Below are 18339 nucleotides of genomic sequence, written 5' to 3' on the forward strand. Positions count from 1 at the left end.
ATAACAGTAAGAAGAGCAGGATTATCTACACTGGCCTCTCTTTTTTAACATAAAAACATATTAGGTATTTTTGTGTATCTACTATATACTGTATAATCATGCTTTCTTCTTGCAGCATGATTACTTTAGATTTATAATAGCATCAATACAATAGCATCCAACAGAACAGAATCCAGAAAGTAGAACTTTCTGGTATTTTAGTCTGAGTCCTACTTGTTTAAAAGTTCTTTCTTGCAGTATATTTTAGGGTATCAATAATTATTCCTACTTGTAAGACCTCCTGTAAATGTTTTAATAGTTGTTATTATTCAAATTTGATTTAAATTAGGTTTCTGATGTAGCTATTACTCTACCTGTATGCATCCTAGATAGCCGTGTTGAGCAGCTATATGAACAGCAGTATTCCCATCCTGGTCAACTTCATCCAGTGAAATCCCTTGTTCTTGCATAAACTGAAGAAGCCACAGAAGTATTTTCTCCTAAGAGAAGGGGGAAACAGATGCCACAAAAGATAAGAAATGATGAAAAGCTACAGGTACAGGAGGAATACTGGTACTGCCATCTGGTGCCAATACTGATCAATAATTCCTTTCATAAGACCTTGCTTTCAGCCTCTCTTAACTTTGTAGGACTTAGTATATCAGGAGTTTGTCTCTGACTGCTTTTTTTTAAGGAAATATACCAAAATATTTTTATCTGCCTTATAAAAAGACGTTACATTGCTGTAACACATTCTGACAAATTGCACACTGAAAAGCATGCATGCCTATATCTTGTAGAGGACACCTGAAGCACAACAGCTTGTGTGTCAGTCTGAAGATCTTTTTTTGACACTTCATGAAACTTCACAAGCTTCTTTGGAAAATTACAACAGGAATATGTACAGATCACAGAGATGAGCAGTTAGATTCTTCAAATCTATCATCATGCTCCAGTTGTTGTGCAAGAAGAGAAGCAAGGCAACTAAACCCAGGACATCTGTCCATCCTGAGCTCTCAGTGCACTGACTTTTCAAGGAAAAGGAGATGGAACTTCAGATTCTTTAGGTCTCCTCCAGAATATTCCATCCATTCAGGAACCTGGATCTCTGCTTTCTACTTCAGAGGAACAAATTGTGTGGAACTTATCTTCTTTGCATTTCCATTTTAACAGCAATTTTGTTTTTTGTTACAGGGCGAAGGAATAGGTATTTACACTTCCTGGCTGAATGCCGAATATAGATGACAGCCAGCATGGAGGAATTACTTAAGACCACATATCCCTATTAAAATACTTTCGAGCAATTTCTGGAGATGCCTGTAGTGTTGGCAAGCAGTGGAGAAGGATTACACTACTCCTGTGAATTTCCCTTATGTTTTAATAATAAAAAGAAAAATATTTTAGAGACATACCTCTGCGGAACTGGAACAGTTATAGCTGTGAAATTATATATATCTTCAAAAGGTAACAGTGACCAAAACGTCAAACATGGCCTATAATTTTATGATCACAATCAGCATGGAGCAAATTAGGCTTTCCAGTTGTTTATGTTATCAACATAGAAATCAAGCACCTGGATGACTAAATGCCATCATCTCTGCTTAGAAGTGTCTGTGTATTAACTCATCACAGGCACAACATTAAAACCTGCTGAAACAGTTTGTGTTTCTCTCAAATGACTACATTTTTTAACAGATGTATCCTTGACATGACAAACACAGGTAAAATAACTTCATTTTTCTTCACTTACATACAGAAAAATGAAAAATCATTTATCAAAATATACAATACATCCCTTTTGTAAAACTCCTATTATGTATCTAGAAGAAATTTTTTCTTAGGAAAAGGTTTATAATCATCAATTTACTCAGACAAAATGAAGAATAATAAAATTTATTTATAAGATTAAGATAATGGAAAATAGTCACATACTTGTTATGTAACAGGACCTGATATATACTGACAAATTATTCAGTACAGCTGGTAATTTTAAGACCTTCAATGGACGTATGTTGTAGCAGTGGTTATTATCCCTCTGGCATACTCCACACCTACAACAATGCAAACCTCTCTAAAAAAAAAGATTCTGGGAAAATGTCACAATACGTAATTTCTGTTTTGGGACAGGCTGCAGACTGGCTCCATCAGCTGGCTTTTGAAACAGAAAGAGCAGTTAGCGAAGACCATTTAAATGATTAAATATACTACAAATGAAAGGATTAGCATGGTGAAGAGTACAGACTTGACAGTCAATCTTTGCCCCGTTACTTGAAATTGACTAAAAAAAAATCAGTAGATACTAGGTTTTCTGAATAAAAGACTGAGGTGTGTGAAAGGAACACAAAAACGACATTACAAAGGAAAAAACAATCATCTTGAGGTGCATAAATGTGCATTTGCATATCTGAATGCCACACACTGTGCCCACATTGTGGTCTCTTGCAACACCACTGCCGAGAGGCACACGGAAACCCCCTGAGGCTCTCAGTCATGCTCTGGTTCCCCAAAGTCCCTCTTGACTCTCTTGAGCCTGCAGGTAACAAACACTTGGCATTCCCCACCCTCTGTCTCTTACCAGTGTGGCCCATGCTATGACAGTGTCCTTGTTGGAAAGAAGCTACAGCCCTTTGAAGCTCTTAGTCAGGACCTAATATGTGCACCTGGGATTGCACCATCACTCCTTCCTGTTGTGTGGTGTCAGGAACAGCTGGTATGTGATCTACCATGCACCAACAACCTGGCGTGAAGAGCCCTGCCCACCATGGTTGCTTCTTGCAAATGCTCATGGTTAAAGAAGCCCTAGGTAGGAGGCATGCAGACCAGGCTACCGGTTGGCTATAAGCTCTTCTCTTTCATCAGACGAATTTATGTGGTTCCTCCCTCATTTGACAAAATACAGTATTGTTGAGATGTTTTTGGAGTCTGGTCATGACTGTGGTTTGATGACCTTTAACATAGGATCTTTGCTATGAAATCACTTTTGTTGCCAATTCTAAATGATATTTATTGAAGAAAAATATGGTATGCATGCCTAATGCCTGAGGAAACAATGGATGGGCTGACTCTGATAGAAAATGATTCAATAACAGGTCTTCCTTGTAAAAATATTACTCTTGTAATTCTGCCAAGACCAGTGTTTACATGGATTATCTCTCATGTAAGTAATGGTAAAATAAATTAAAACTTTGAGGATGGTGCCAATTACGCTTTGGAATATCTCAACTCTTTTTTTCTTCCTAACACAGTTGGGCAAGATAGTCTGGCTTCCCTTCAGCCTCAACATTCCTTCATGTTTGTAAGACATTTATAGATTATAAAAAAAAAAAATAGTTGACATTACATATGAACTTTCTTTGGCATTCAGCTAACTAAGAAAATTTGGCAGTAATTTTTATATCACCTTTGTAAAATTCATGCATGGTTGACTGTAGCTGGTGTTTCTTAACTGGTGGAGCTTCCGTCCTGAGCTGAAAAGAATATCTAGATAAACTGTGCCAGATCTGCTGGCAGTAGACAGCAGAGCTTGAAAAAAATAAAAATAAAAAAAAATAAAATGACTGGATTTAGTTTGTATAAACATCTTTAGAGATTCAGAGATGAGGACAAAATTAGGCTAATGAAAAGAAGACATGAACATAAGTTCATATGAAGCTTTCTCTTCCAAAGTTTCTTCTCAGTAGTAAACACTTCTTTCTCAAATCCAGTACTGATTGGGCTCCCAGCTTCCTTACATCAGTTGTAAGTTTACAAGCCTATATTGTTACAGAAAGCAGGATAAAATCAATCAGTATATCCGGCAGGTTCCTAATTTGCACCAGTAATATCTGCATAGCAGGTGAGCGAAGAGTAATGGAGGTGTTTGCACAGCCAAGAACAAAGTGTCTGTGTTGCCTTAGGAAACAGCAGGAGAAAGTGTAGACTTCCAGCTCCATAGCTTTCCAGATCTGCCCCTCTCTTTCCATCCCCCTATAGTAAATCCACCCTTGCAAAGAATCAACTAACAGCCAAAACATGCCACAATATTTGTAAGGCACTGAATAAGATAACCATGTTTGTACAGGAAAGAAAAAGCAAATTTTCCTAGGGAATACGTTTTGCTTGTCCTCTCTTTTACCAAGGAAGAGAGAAAACAGCATTAGCACAAAAATAGTATTTTTTCTGCATTTATCCTTAATGTCTGTTGAAGAAACTGGATGATACAACTGGTCCATCTGCCAAAGGCATTAGAGAAGAATAACCAATCACTATTACTTGTATCCTGGAGAAGGTCCTTTGGAGAGGGGTTACCGCAAGGTCTATTTAGGAAAAACAGACTGTGGGAGGAGAATGTGGTCCAATCAAGCGGTATATGTTTCCCCAGACATTAGCAAAACACCAAAATGCTGGACTTCTGTGGTTTCCCATGACTAGATTTATAGATAAGTTAGGTGTGGAACAGGATTGGTTTACAACATACTTTTATATGTAATTCTCAGTAAGACTGGCTAGAGTTAGGCAGATGATTAAGTTCTGTCACACTTCATTTTACTGCCAATATACTGAATTCATAAATTGCCACAATTTGCCTTTTTTTTTTTTTTTTTGAGATTAGTCCCTCCTGGAAAACGAATGTGAACTATTCAAAATGTTTGATGATTTTCTGATATCCAAGGGGACTCCTAAGGGATCATAAAGGCTAAATTTAGTAGACGCTCTTGGGATTGATAGGCTGGCGTAATATGGCATCTTATTTTCCCCGAGACATTATTTAAAGCTTAAAAAAAGGACTTAAGAGGGAGAATAAGGAAAAAATACACAGATTAAATGGGAAAAAGATCTTCCAATATTTAAACTATTTATGAACACCCCTGTTTAAAAGCCATAAAATAATAAAGATGCTTTAAATTGAAATTCCTGTATAAGCATCTCAATAACCTCTTTGAAAAGTAAATGAAAACCATACCTGACCATAGCAACCTGCATAATGAATAAGGCTCGGATGATCTTTGGAGCAACTTAATTCTGCAATAGCTTCTGTTTCGCTCACCATCCACCGAACACATTCCAGCTGACCATTCTAAACAAACAACAAATAAAAAATATTTAAATTCCAGCTGCTTCATTCCAAACACATCTACTAAACAGGGAAAAGTGTATCAGAAGTGTAGTATGTCACAAATTCCTTTTTTTTTTTGAAGTTTTTCTTTTATCTTTCCTCATGTAGTGCACTTGTTTATCTTGCTGTCCTGGATCAAATATAATTTGACTACTTATAATTTGCAGTCACCTCAAACTTACCTTGTGATTTCCATCTTTTCCCTCCTAAAACTACAGCTGAGCAAATGTGTTGGCACAGAATGTTTGCTGAATGGCATCACAGCAGACACCAGCTCAAGAGGCAGTGAAAGAGTACTACATACACAATCTGATTCCTATTGTTCAATTGTTCAGGCCAAAGCCATAGCTCTGCTTTTATCACTCATACAACAAGGCTCCATGTTTAAAATTAATAAGATCATTAACTGGAGCAGAGTGAGCAACCTCTCTCCCTACAAACTCAATAATTAAGTGTATGTTTCCTAACTTATTATTAAGTATTTAGTATCTGAACACCTAAACCTCTTGGATTAGGACCTGCGATCAATATTGTACAAACGCAAACAAGGAGAGGGTTCTTGCCCTGAACACCTTTTACAGACCATTCTCAAATGTTCCAAATTATTGTGCATGCTCAGGGAGGTTTACAAGTTTCTATGAAGTGAGATGTAGATGCTGCAAAGACCTTGATCCAAGTACAAGGTCTTGCATCTGGTCTGGGACAATCCGAAGCACAAATAAGGCTGGACAGAGAATGGATTGTGAGCAGCCCTAAGGAGAAGGACCTGGGAGTGCTGGTTGATGAGAAGCTCAACATGAGCTGGCAATGTGTTCCTGCAGATCAGGAAGCCAACCGTATCCTGGGCTGCATCAAAAGAAGTGTAGCCAGCAGGGTGAGGGAGGGGATTCTCCCCCTCTTGTGAGACCCCACCTGGAGCACTGCATTCAGCTCTGGGGCCCCCAGAAAAAGAAGGATGTGGACCTGTTAGAATGGGTCCAGGGGAGGGCCATGAATATGATCAGAGGGCTGAAGCACCTCTCCTATGTAGACAGGCTGAGGGAGTTGGGGTTGTAAAGCCTAGAGAAGACAAGGCTTGTAGGGGCGGGCCTTCCAGTACCTAAAGGCGGCCTACAGGAGAGCAAGAGAGGGACTCTGTCAGGTAGTGTAGTGATAGAACAAGGAGTAATGGCTTTAAACTAGAAGAAGGGAGATTTAGATTAGACACTAGGAAGAAATTCTTCCCTCAGAGGGTGGTGAGGCACTGATACAGGTTGCCCAGAGAAGCTGTTGATGCCCCATCCCTGGAGGTGTTCAAGGCCAGGCTGGATGGGGCTTTGGGCAACCTGGTCTGGTGGGAGGTGTCCCTGCCCATGGCAGGGGGGTTGGAATCAGATGGTCTTTAAGATCCCGTCCAACCCAAACCATTCTATGATTCTATGAAAAACAGACGAACATCTTCTTCAGAGCATGTTTGCGACCCAGTGTAAAAGCAACAGCTTTTAGCAGCATCTCTTGCTGCAGTGTCCTCTCTTTCAACAATTATACCTCACTAAATGCAGGTATGATCTGCTATTATTTCACTATTCAACTGTCATTTTCATAAACGTTATTATGGTCTTTATAGCTAAATCATTTCAAGCCCTCAGTCAAAACCTCATACAGGACAACACAGAAAACAAAATACTCTCTGCATTCATAGAAAGAAAAAGCTATTTTGGAAAGGAAAGAAATATCAATTTCAAGTTTCAGATTTGTTTTTATACAAAGAGAAGAATGCAAACCTGCAGGTTGGAGGCCACCAGTTCTCTGCCAGTTTCTAAAGTTTTCCCAAGAAGCAATTAACAACTAAAAAAAAAAATATCTGAAAAATCAGAAACCCTTGTCACCCTGTCATTGTTTCGTCTTAAGGTACTCCGTGACTAAGATGAATGGCATTCGACCATCCTATCTTACTGAAGACCCAGAATTAGTTTGGCTAAATTATCCTTCCTATACACCTCTAGGTTTTACTTTAGGGCAGCAACACCAATTATCCTCACATTTCCCTACATAATAGTTGTTTCTGTAAGTTTTGACATTAATTACCACATTTTCTGACTGGTTGCTCTGTAATATGTACATTTTAACTTCGATGCAATTGTTCTAGATAACCAAGATACCAAGATAACCAAGTTTCAACTCCAGATGCGGATCAGAGTTATTTCACACTTTGTAAACATGGTCTCACACCTTTTTTTCCTAACTCTCTTACACTTCCTGAAGACACAACTGAGTCTGATTGAATGAATGTTCCTCAGAATATAGCAATTTTTTAGACAGTTAACAGATTTAAAAATGAACATATATTCATTGACAACAATGTATAAAAATGTCAGTAGTATACAGCTGACAGAGTATCCTGCATAGTAATCCATTTTTATTTGCTTATGAGGTACCAGACAACTGTTCTTTTTTGTTCCCATTTAACAAAAGGCTTGAAAATGACATCCTGCTGGATGTAATGCCTACTGCTGTCACAGAAAAAAACTAAATCACCTTTATGTCACATTACAGTAGAGACAGAGACTAAATTACCTTTATTGCTAATCCAGCTGGAGTTAGCTGCTCAATGTTTCTTTCATTCAAACAGTCTTCGCCCATCAAAGAAGTGAGATGCTGCAGGCATTCTGCATGTCCCTTTGATGCTGCTACATGCAACAGATTGTTGTCACATTCATCGTGAATCTTATCCAGATTATCTGCTGCTAAATGTGGCTGTTAAAGAAGGTGTTATGTTAGTTACAACTAGGGATAAGAAAGATACACAGAACTCTAAGCCTCAGAACCCAAGATACAACACAAAAGACATTTTCCCATAGTCACATTCTTTTACAACTCATAACCATCAGCTTTTAATTTCCTGGTACAGCAACTGGCTACCATTAGTGAAAGGATAGAGGCAGTATGCTCATTGGCTTCATTCACTGCTTAATTTCTCTCCATCTAGGGTAAATGCCATAAAGAAGTGCAAGGTTCTTGAATAGCTTTGTCTTTGTACTAGTTTGTTCTACAATGCAGTTGTAAGAAAATACATTTTCATAATTTCTGTCAATTTTGCAATTGGTTTCTCTTTTCTTTTTTGGGGGGGAGGGGTGGGGGCGAGGACAGGGAGGGGAGGAGGGACAGAAGGCATTATAATAATGTGTAATTGAAGAGAAATCATCCACGACTCTTAAAAACCTTCCTGTTTAATTTTGCTCACCACAGTGGTAGCTTGTATTGTTAAGCATAATCTAAATTGTACTTAAAACATGAGGCAGAAGACTCTTATTTAGTAGCTTGTTTCCATTAAAAAAATAATTTGTTGGAATATTTACCCAAAGTAATTCACAACCATGACTTAATACATTATTCCTGCCCAAGTCTAATTTTCAGACAAAAAAATTAGACTGATAAACCCCAGAAGGAAAATGGAAGAAGGAACACAGAGTTAAGCAGTAACAATGACAAGTTTCTAGTGTTGTGCAGACTTGTCAGAGTACTGTTTGATGAATATACTTTACTTACAGATTTCGATCTGTTTGGAAAAAAATACATATTTTCTGTCCACCTGTCCACCTTGTTTTGTTTGTTTGTTTGTATTATTTTTACCAATTCCTGTTTTGGGTGAATTCCATCTACTTTTATTTCTTACTGAACATTCTAACACACTCTTCTGCCTCTGTCTAGTCTTTGAATGTCTGTCTTTGTTTTTACTGCTATGTTAATAGCATGCCATTGTGCTTGAGCTAGACTGGTAAACAGAGAAGCTAAACAAAAATCTAACAAAAACAGTTCTTATACATACACAGGGCCTCCACCAGCCATTCTGACTGCAGATCACATGGTCTGCATCATGTTCACTCGCTTTTAGTTACTTTGGAAAACATCATTGATAGTGTCTGATCACTGTGCTAGAATTTACTGAAAACTTCATATGGGTCAGAGGCCATTGAGGCTTTAGAGAAAGCCCCTGCCTGAGAATGCTGCTGCAACAAGCCAGCATAAACATTCCTGAATAATAATCAGAATACAACAGAAGCCCCTCTGTTCCCACTGTCAGCTTCTAAATAACAACTGAGGTAAACCACTAGTAACTGAACAAAACAACCCACAAATGTTGTGAAAAGCCAAGCCCATTTAAGATTTAAATTTGATATACAAATGATCTCAAGAGTTAAAATGCCTACCTTCTATATGATTTCAGTTTACTGTATAAACTAGCAATCTTGTCCATGCTCACTTAAAACTAGTATCCTGGTTTTGGTATATTTGTTTTAAAGATGAAAACTTTCTATCTGGAAGCCAATTTGCCCAATTTCTAAGGAGCATACAAGATAAAAACGGTGGTGATGCAAAATACGCACTTCATAAATTTTGCTGATGTAATGAATCACACCACAGAACCCTCTTATTCTACATGGTTTATGAAAAAGATGATACTTACCAGTAATGATATTTGCCCTTCCTTTACAATGTTTAAGATGCTTTTAAATTTTTTCACCTCTTCACTCCTTTCTTCTGGGCCCCCTGCACTGCTCCAGTTCATATTCAGTTCCTCAAGTTGCTTGTTTTCTGCCACTGCTGTCTGCAGGTGAAAAGTCCTCAGGTGGCAGTTTGGCATAGTCTTCTCAGTTGTGTGAGCCTGAGGATCAACAAATGTCCTACAGAGGAAACCCTTGCCCTGGGCTTCAGATTCATGGACTGAGCTACACTTAACTAAAGGCTGGGAAAGCTCTAATTCTTCTGTTACATGCTTGTGCTGATCAAGGACAATGGGCTGCGTTTTTCTCAGCTGAGAGCCTTTCACAGGAGAGAGAACACAGAACTGTGTCACCCCACAAGGCGAGTTCTCTGTGCTCCCTGTAGGGCAGGTCTTGCCACTAACACCATTGACTGTTGAACATACACCCAAAATTTTTTTCTCTGGAGCTACCTTTGTGAAAGGAACGAGTTGCTGGCTTGATTTAATATAAGGCACATCCAAAATTTCATCCATATCCAGGTCGTAGTGCTCCAGCTCCCCGAGCACAACAGTAGGCTCAATGTTTTTACTTTTAAGGTTCTCTCCTTCTCCTGGGCTCTGGTCATCATTTGGAGGTGCAGGCTGTGATTCGCTGCCTTTCTGGTATTCTCCCTTCTGGTTCTTTTGGTCATCGCTTTCATTGTTCTCAGAGCTCTCTGGCTGGTGCTTTAGTGGGGAAACCCTCTTCACTGGTCTGAATTTATTGCAAACATCTGCAATGCCTGTTGGTTTCTGTGCATTTCCGATAAGAGTTGAGACTCCACAGTTCCAGCTGCTGCTGGAAACTGAAGAAATAGAGGCATATGATTTAGAACTGCTGATCACTGCCAGATGTGTGACATGATATATATAGCATGCTTCAAAGATACACCTGGCTAAGCACTGGAAGCCAGAATTATATGATACCGTGCCAGATTCATATCTAAACAGATTTAATTGCATCTCTAAGAAAACAGCTGAAGAATTTCACACTCTAGAAGAGAAATCTTCAAACAGGACATATATTGTAATCATTTACAAAGAAAGTAGTTTTAATCAAGTAATAGGAACCTGTAAGAGTCCAGTGGCATTCACAGTGGCCTTACCCAGCTATGATAGTTTGCACTCTGCTTTTTGCACATCTCTAGTTCAACAGAGATACACAAGAAGAGTAGGACAACCTCCTTGGTTAAAGTTGTTTTAAGTGAATTTGTTTTAGTTACAGCAATAATTTATTCTTTTAAGGCTTGTTACCTCTAGAAGATGTATTTTTTGACACAGGAATTGGAAATCCTGTTTTTATTAAAACAGCAAGTCAAGAGAGGTGATCCTTCCTCTCTGCTCAGCTCTGGCAAGACCACACCTGGGTACTGGGTCCAGTCCTGGCTCCCCAGTGCAAGAAGAACACAGACTTCCTGAAGCAAGTCTAGCACAGAGACACAAAGACAATTAAGGGACTGGAGCCTCTTTCATATGAAGAGAGGCCGAGAGAGCTGGGACTGTTCAGCCTGCAGAAGAGAAGGTTCAGGAGAATCTTACCCACAGGTATGAAGACATGGTGGGAGGTAAGGAAGAAGAGGGAGCTGGGATCTTCTCAGTGGTACCCACTGACCAGATAAGAGGCAATGGGCACAAACTGGAACACATGAAATTCCAGCTGAAGGGAAGTGTAAGGTTATATAGAAGCAGAGTATCTGCTACTTTAAGGGCATTTGGTGAAGAACCTTTTCCAATGCAACAAGGGATAAGGGAGGAAGTGATGGGAACCAAAACTTGGTCAGTTTTACCAATTGATAAAGAAAGATGGAATGTGGGAATGTTATTCAACAAGGTTGTCTGAGTGAGGCTTTCTGGGCTGGGTTGATAAGAAGTAAAGAACCATTAGCAAAATGCTGAGACACAGATCTGACAAAACAAAAATGGGGACAATGGCAAGAAATAAATCTCCCAGTCACACTAGTGAATGGGCCATCTAACTACAGGTGCAGCTTCCAGGAAGATCAACCTGGATTTTGCAGATGATAATACTGTGAACCGGAGGGCTGGGGGAGCCCGGACTAGGAGGCTGCAGAAACTGCAGACCTCTGCAAATTCATGGGGGTGTGTAAGAGGAAAGGGGAGCAAAAGAAACAAAAGGAATAAGTAGAAAAGAGTATAAAAGACTCACAGTACAAATTAAGAAGGTCAGTGTGCTTGTCTAGCTGGGCTGTGCACCTGATCACCTGGTGTGCCCGGGGTGTGCACGTGCTTTTGCCTGCAAGCGTTCAGCTGGACTAGCTGACAAGTAGCAGGGCCCTCGGGTCCTTGCCAGGGTATCAGGCATGCAGGGGGTCCGTGCCGGTGTGCCATAGGGACTTGAGAGTGTGGTGTGTGTGACGGCAAGTGTCTGAGTGCTGCCTGTCTGCAGTGAGCTTCAAGCTGGACCAGCCAGTGAGTAGGTGACCCGTGAAGCGGGTAAGGGGCCTGGGATCTGGGCAGGGTGCTGGGTGGACAAAGGGGCCATGCCAAGCATTTGAAGGATCCATAAATGTGTGTGTGCTTGTGAAGCTGCAGAGTGCTGTGTGCAGGCCTGTACCAGTAAACTTGTACCTCTACCAGGAGATACAAATGTGTCTGTGTGTCTTGGACACCTGCTCAGCTTTGGCACTATCTGACCCTGCAAAAGGGAAACAGCAGCTCTATCCCCCAGCCTGTGCAGAAACCCTGGCTCCCTGGGGGCACAGGGCTGGGCCCCAGCAGCTGGGCAGGAGTGGTCCTGGGCTGGAAGAGCTAGACCAGGTTGCCCAGAGAAGCTGTTGATGCCCCATTCCTGGAGGTGTTCAAGGCCAGGCTGGATGGGGCTTTGGGCAACCTGGTCTGGTGGGAGGTGTCCCTGCCCATGGCAGGGGATTGGAATTAGATGGTCTTTAAGGTCCTTTCCAACTCAAAACACTATGATTCTGTAAATTCTATGTCTGTGAAGATACTCAGAACTCACATGGACACAGTCGTGGGTAACCAGCTCTAGCTGACCCCGCATGAGCAGAGAGGTTGGGCCAGATTTCAAGAGGTCCCTGCCAACCTAAACTATTCTCTGATCTGAAAATTAAGCCTACTTATTCAGCTGCAATGTTTCTTTTTCCATTTCTCCTCCATATGCTGGGTTTCTCAGTCCAACTTTCCATCTGTTAATGTGCATAGATTTACACACACACACATACCTATAGCTCTGGAACTTCCAGAGAATTATTTCAGCACATTGGAGCTTGACCAGTGAGTCTGACTTGCAGAAAAGAAAGGGAGCTAAAGATACCTGAGCTCTTAGTCCTACTGGATCTGCATTCTTTCCTACAGTCCCAGTTGGTGATATTTATGTTCTCATTAATCAGTGAACTCTGGTAAAGAATTTTATTTTTTTATTTTCATTAGAGAGACAATACTAAAAACACTAAAGCCTTTAGGCAGTTTCTCCTTCTATGCTCCTCTTACTGTACATTAAGAGTTAATACATTCTCAAACTCAAGAATGCAGTTTAAACATAGCAGATTTATTACACATGCTAACTGCATATCAGCAAGATCTAATTTGTGGTCAAAACACACAATTTGCCATGAACACCTTCCTAAGGAAACAGATATATACACTTTCAGTGCAACATTAATGTTTAAAGTGAAAGATTAGTATAGCTTAGTAGTTACGGATGTCTGAAAATTACCTTAATACTTTTGGAAATGCTTAAGAATACATTTCCGAAAAAGAAATAAAAATAATAATAATCAGAAGGCATGTAACTTAGTGGGCCAATACAAAGAACGCACTGTACTGACTTATTTATGTGTTGTATAAGATTCTAGGTTCAAAGGCCTACACTTTTATGTTGGTTTTATTTACATGTGAAATTTTTTCCAAGTGATACAGGGAAATGGATACCATATGTTTCCCAGCTGTTTTGTTCTGACAGGAACTATTAAGCACTCAGTATGGAAATGAATTCTGTCTGCATTTTATGAAAACACTGCTTTCAACACAGGGGTCTAGACAGAGGAAAAGGCATCAACATTTTGTTTGTCGTCACTTTCTTTAAGCTTTCATTTATTTTGTTGCTTTGCTTTTTCTACTTTCTAACCTTAATAACAAGTATTTACAGAAACCACTGATGATAAAATTGTAAAATCAGACACCAGAAAGAAGCAATGACCTTTGTTACAAATCTGTCTCGGATCATTGCACAGTCATATATTTCTCTTTCATTACAGTTAGAGTGGAGTAAGGCAATTGCATTCTTCATTGTTTTCCTTCCCAACATATTGGTGGAGCATCTCTTTACAAATACTAGCTCCAGAAAAACAAACTGGGACACTAAGAACAATTAGCAATATTTTTACTGACTTATGAACATATTCTTTACTTAATTGGGATGATGAATTCACACTGCATTTAATAAAGGATTAGAATATGGAATTTAACCACATAAGCACTAGGGAGGAAAGCTAATCAAACTGGTAGATGCAATCCTTGGTGCAATTATTCACTTGGATGCTGTATAGACTGCATTACTGCTTAGGCAGTTACAGCATGGTTTCCTCCTACAAAACACTGAGAACATTGGACAGAATGGACCAGGGCATTGCTTGAATCTCCTCTCTTCTGTTTTCAGATGTTTGTTCTCTGAAGAAGCAAAGGCAAGCAATGCCTATGTCCTCCAAAACACCACCACAGCAGGAGTTATGCAAGTAGTCTTCAACAGCTGCTCCAGGGGATAAGTGTCTTGCTCATTTCTCCATACTTATGAACGCAGGCAGGGGCCATTAAAAGTCTGGATCACATAAATACTGCTTTATTCTCTTATAAACAACAATAAAGGATGGTTTAAGCTTAAGGCAGTGGACTAGAATGTGGAACAGCTAAAATGATTCCAGAATCTGAAAAATAAGTCTGGTATAATCTTGGATAAAACAGATCTCTTCTGTGCACCAGTATTTACAAAATCATAGAGTGGTTTGGGTTGGAACAGACCTTAAAGACCATCTGATTCCAACCCCCCTGCCATGGGCAGGGACACCTCCCACCAGACCAGGTTGCTTAAAGCCCCATCCAGCCTGGCCTTGAACACCTCCAGGGATGGGGCATCAACAGCTTCTCTGGGCAACCTGTATCAGTGCCTCACCACCCTCTGAGGGAAGAATTTCTTCCTAGTGTCTAATCTAAGTCTCCCCTCTTTTAGTTTAAAGCCATTACTCCTTGTCCTATCACTACATTACCTGATAAATACTCACTCCCCAGCTTTCCTGTAGGCCCCTTTTATGTACTGGAAGGCCGCTATAAGGTCTCCCCAGAGTCTTCTCTCCTCCAGGCTTTACAACCCCAACTCCTTCAGCCTGTCTACATAGGAGAGGTGCTCCAGCCCTCTGATCATCTTCATGGCCCTCCCCTGGACCCATTCTAACAGGTCCACATCCTTCTTTTTCTGGGGGCCCCAGAGCTGAATGCAGTGCTCCAGGTGGGGTCTCACAAGAGGGGGAGAATCCCCTCCCTCACCCTGCTGGCTACACTTCTTTTGATGCAGCCCAGGATACGGTTGGCTTCCTGGTCTGCAGGAACACATTGCCAGCTCATGTTGAGCTTCTCATCAACCAGCACTCCCAGGTCCTTCTCCTTAGGGCTGCTCACAATCCATCCTCCACCCAGCCTTATTTGTGCTTGGGATTGCCCTGGCCCAGGTGCAGGACCTTGCATTTGGCCTTGTTGAACTTCATGAGGTTCTCACAGGCCCACCTTTCAAGCCTATCCAGGTCTCTCTGGATGGTATCCCTTCCCTCCAGCACATCAACCACACCACACATCTTGGTGTCATTGGCAAACCTGCTGAGGGTGCACTCAATCCCACTGTCCATGTCACCAACAAAGATGTTGAACAGCACTGGTCCCAGTACTGACTGCTGAGGAACACCACTCATCACTGACCTCCACCTGGATATTGAGCTGTTGACCACAATTCTTTGAGAGCAGCCATCCGGCCAATTCCTTACCCACCAAGTAGTCCAACCATCACATCCACATACCTCCAATTTAGAGACAAGGATATCATGGAGGACAGTGTCAAATGCTTTGCACAAGTCGAGGTAGATGACATCAGTTGCTCTTCCCCTATCCACCAATGCTGTAACTCCATTGTAGAAGGCTTCCAGATTTGTCAGGCACGATCTGCCCTTAGCGAAGCCATGTTGGCTGTCACCAATCACCTCCTTATTTTCCATGTGCCTCAGCACAGTTTCCCGGAGGATCTGCTCCATGATCTTGCCAGGCACAGAGGTGAGACTGACTGGCCTGTAGTTCTCTGGGTCTTCCTTTTTGCCCTTTCTAAAAATGGGGGTTATGTTTCTCTTTTTCCAGTCAGTGTGAACTTCACCAGACTGCCACAGCTTCTCAGCTATGGTGAACAGTGACTTAGCAACTACATCTGCCAGTTTTCTCAGGACCCGTGAATGAATCTGATCAGGTCCTATGAATTTGTTCACCTTTAGGTCCCTTAGCTGGTCTTGAACCTGATCTTCTCCCACAGTGTGTGGTTCTTCATTCTCCCAGACCCTTCTGGAGCCTTCTGGGGCTTGGGCTATGTGGCTAGAATATTTCAAATATTAAAAGGTGATGACTTTTTTTTTTTTTGTGTGTGTAGTCAAAGTTCTTTCCTTAACTTTTAATCACAAATATGAGAGGCTTGGTTAATCTCACTGTTGTGATGCTTACGGACTAAGAAAGAATAACAAAAAAACTGGGAAGACTTTTCATTGCCATCAGTAAAGATGTGTAGGTCTGATACACCTGAAGCAGCAAAGCATTTCATTGGCAGAAAATATTATCTGAAGAAAATCTGCAAAAGTCAAATTTGCAAAAGTAGTTCTTTACCATATATTATGCTCTGTGCCCTTTGTGAGAAAGAAGCACAAAACTTGATTAAAGAGGCCTGTGGACATATTTACAGTTTTATTAATTTATAGGTCAATTCAACCGCTTTGTCATATTTGATTTTAAGAATCAAAATTTATCTTGAACTTTGAGAGAGAGACAGAGAGAGAGAGATCTTTAAAACATGTTTCCAATTTGAAGCATCTGCTGACTTCAGGGCATTTTTTCAATGTTATCTAAGTATCTAGGGCAGTGAGAGGTGTGTGAAAGAGTCTTATCTGGTATATGAGCATCTGTGGAAATATATAGTAATTATATGAGTTTTGTCCAGCCATTGAGACTACCCTACGCACAGATGAATTCTGACAGGCAATTTCTATGATTCTTGCAACCCAATACCAGACATTGGAATATGTTTAAATTGTCCTGACTACAATGAAAATAAAGAGCTCAGCTCTTGTTTCCGGGAAACTACTGCTGAAATTCATTTCTAATGTTCATGCAAGAGTTTGTCTCCCTGGTACAAGGGTACAATAACATTCTGTAACTGCTGATGGCTTCGTGAAGTTTACAGCACTTGGAACACAAGAAGGAGGTGACAAGGAGCTGTATATCAAGCATCAGTACCATGACAAAGTGGACTGAATGTACTGCAGAGTGTAATTTGTAGATGCTGCCATGCAAGATCTTCATGGATCCACCTAACAAAGAACCCAGAACAATTCACATTTGCAGAGCACTGACTGGCTGCGGATCTGAGGGAATGGCCAAACTTCTAAAAGTGTGTTTCTGTCACCATCACCACAGTCTCATTTAGTTTATGCTTTGACTGATTTCTGTAGCCATGACTGCTGCTCTTGAACAGCTGGGACATACAACAGGCAGTAGTACAGGCAAGCAGGAAACAGCTGTAAAGATATGAGTCAGTTGCAGATCAGTTGGCATTGAGTCCATGTTGTTCTAGCAGATCACTTGACAGATAAACCTCTGTTTAACAGGAATGAAAAAGAGTATTAGTTCATTCCTGTTCTGTGGGTGGAAAGTGGTGACCCTCATCATTGTTATATCACTATGTAGCATTTTTAGCCTGCTGTCCCTGTTCTTTCTCAGGATAGACAGCAACACCTTAATGGTCAACTATGTTGAACCATTGTCCAGAAGAAAAACTGCCTGACATCCCTTTATGCAAATAATTATCAGTCATAAATGCTATTAATGCTACTTCTGTCCAGTGACCTGATCCAGACTGTGCTAACTCTAAATTCACTGTATTTCAACCTTTGTTTTCTATAAAATCTATACCTGCACAGTCACAAAACACAGGAAAATTATGAGTAGTGGAGAACAATATTCTGCTTGAGCAATGAAGCCCATAGTCCTACAGTATGGCAGGTCCATCTGCTAATTTTATCATGCCTAGTAGATCTCCTAAAGGTCTATGAATCTTTGAGGTTAAATATGGTTATTATTTGCTGACAATGATCCAGGAGTACTATGGTTGCTCCCTAAATAACACCTTCTCAAAGTGAGCTGGTTGCAATGTTCTCTGTTGCAGCAGTCATTTAGAGAACAGATCCTTGAGCAATCTGGTGTAATTAGACCTGCTCTGAGCAGGGAGTTGGACGAGACCGATTCAGATGTGCCTTCTGACTTCAGTTATTCTATGATGAAGATGTAACCACCCTGAAAGAACACAATCTGTTTGCACATAGCAGCAAGACTGGAATCAATGTGAAAAACTGTCAAAGAGACAAGAGAAGAGACAGTTTGTGGGCTTTTGCCTCAACAACTTGTCACTACATATTTGGAAGTCTTCCAGTACAAAATACAGGAAGATACTCTCTGCCCTTGCTGAGAACATAACAGCAAGCTTCTT

At 40.6% G+C, this 18339-nt stretch overlaps 1 protein-coding gene across 5 annotated transcripts in view; it reads right to left on the reverse strand.

Moving 5' to 3' along the window:
• The window catches only part of SNCAIP (synuclein alpha interacting protein), an 89251-nt gene that overhangs the window by 22061 nt on the left and 48851 nt on the right, over positions 1-18339 (reverse strand). For all 5 annotated transcript variants that reach the window (XM_035567027.2, XM_035567023.2, XM_035567025.2 and 2 more), the window contains 4 exons: positions 9522-10384; positions 7631-7810; positions 4922-5035; positions 354-479 (listed from right to left, as the gene is read on the reverse strand). In XM_035567027.2, the coding sequence (XP_035422920.1) occupies positions 354-479; positions 4922-5035; positions 7631-7810; positions 9522-10384 (1283 nt within the window). The remainder of the gene's footprint in view (positions 1-353; positions 480-4921; positions 5036-7630; positions 7811-9521; positions 10385-18339) is intronic.

The sequence above is a fragment of the Cygnus atratus genome, chromosome Z (genome assembly GCF_013377495.2).
Source record: "Cygnus atratus isolate AKBS03 ecotype Queensland, Australia chromosome Z, CAtr_DNAZoo_HiC_assembly, whole genome shotgun sequence".
Taxonomy (NCBI): Eukaryota; Metazoa; Chordata; class Aves; order Anseriformes; family Anatidae; genus Cygnus; species Cygnus atratus.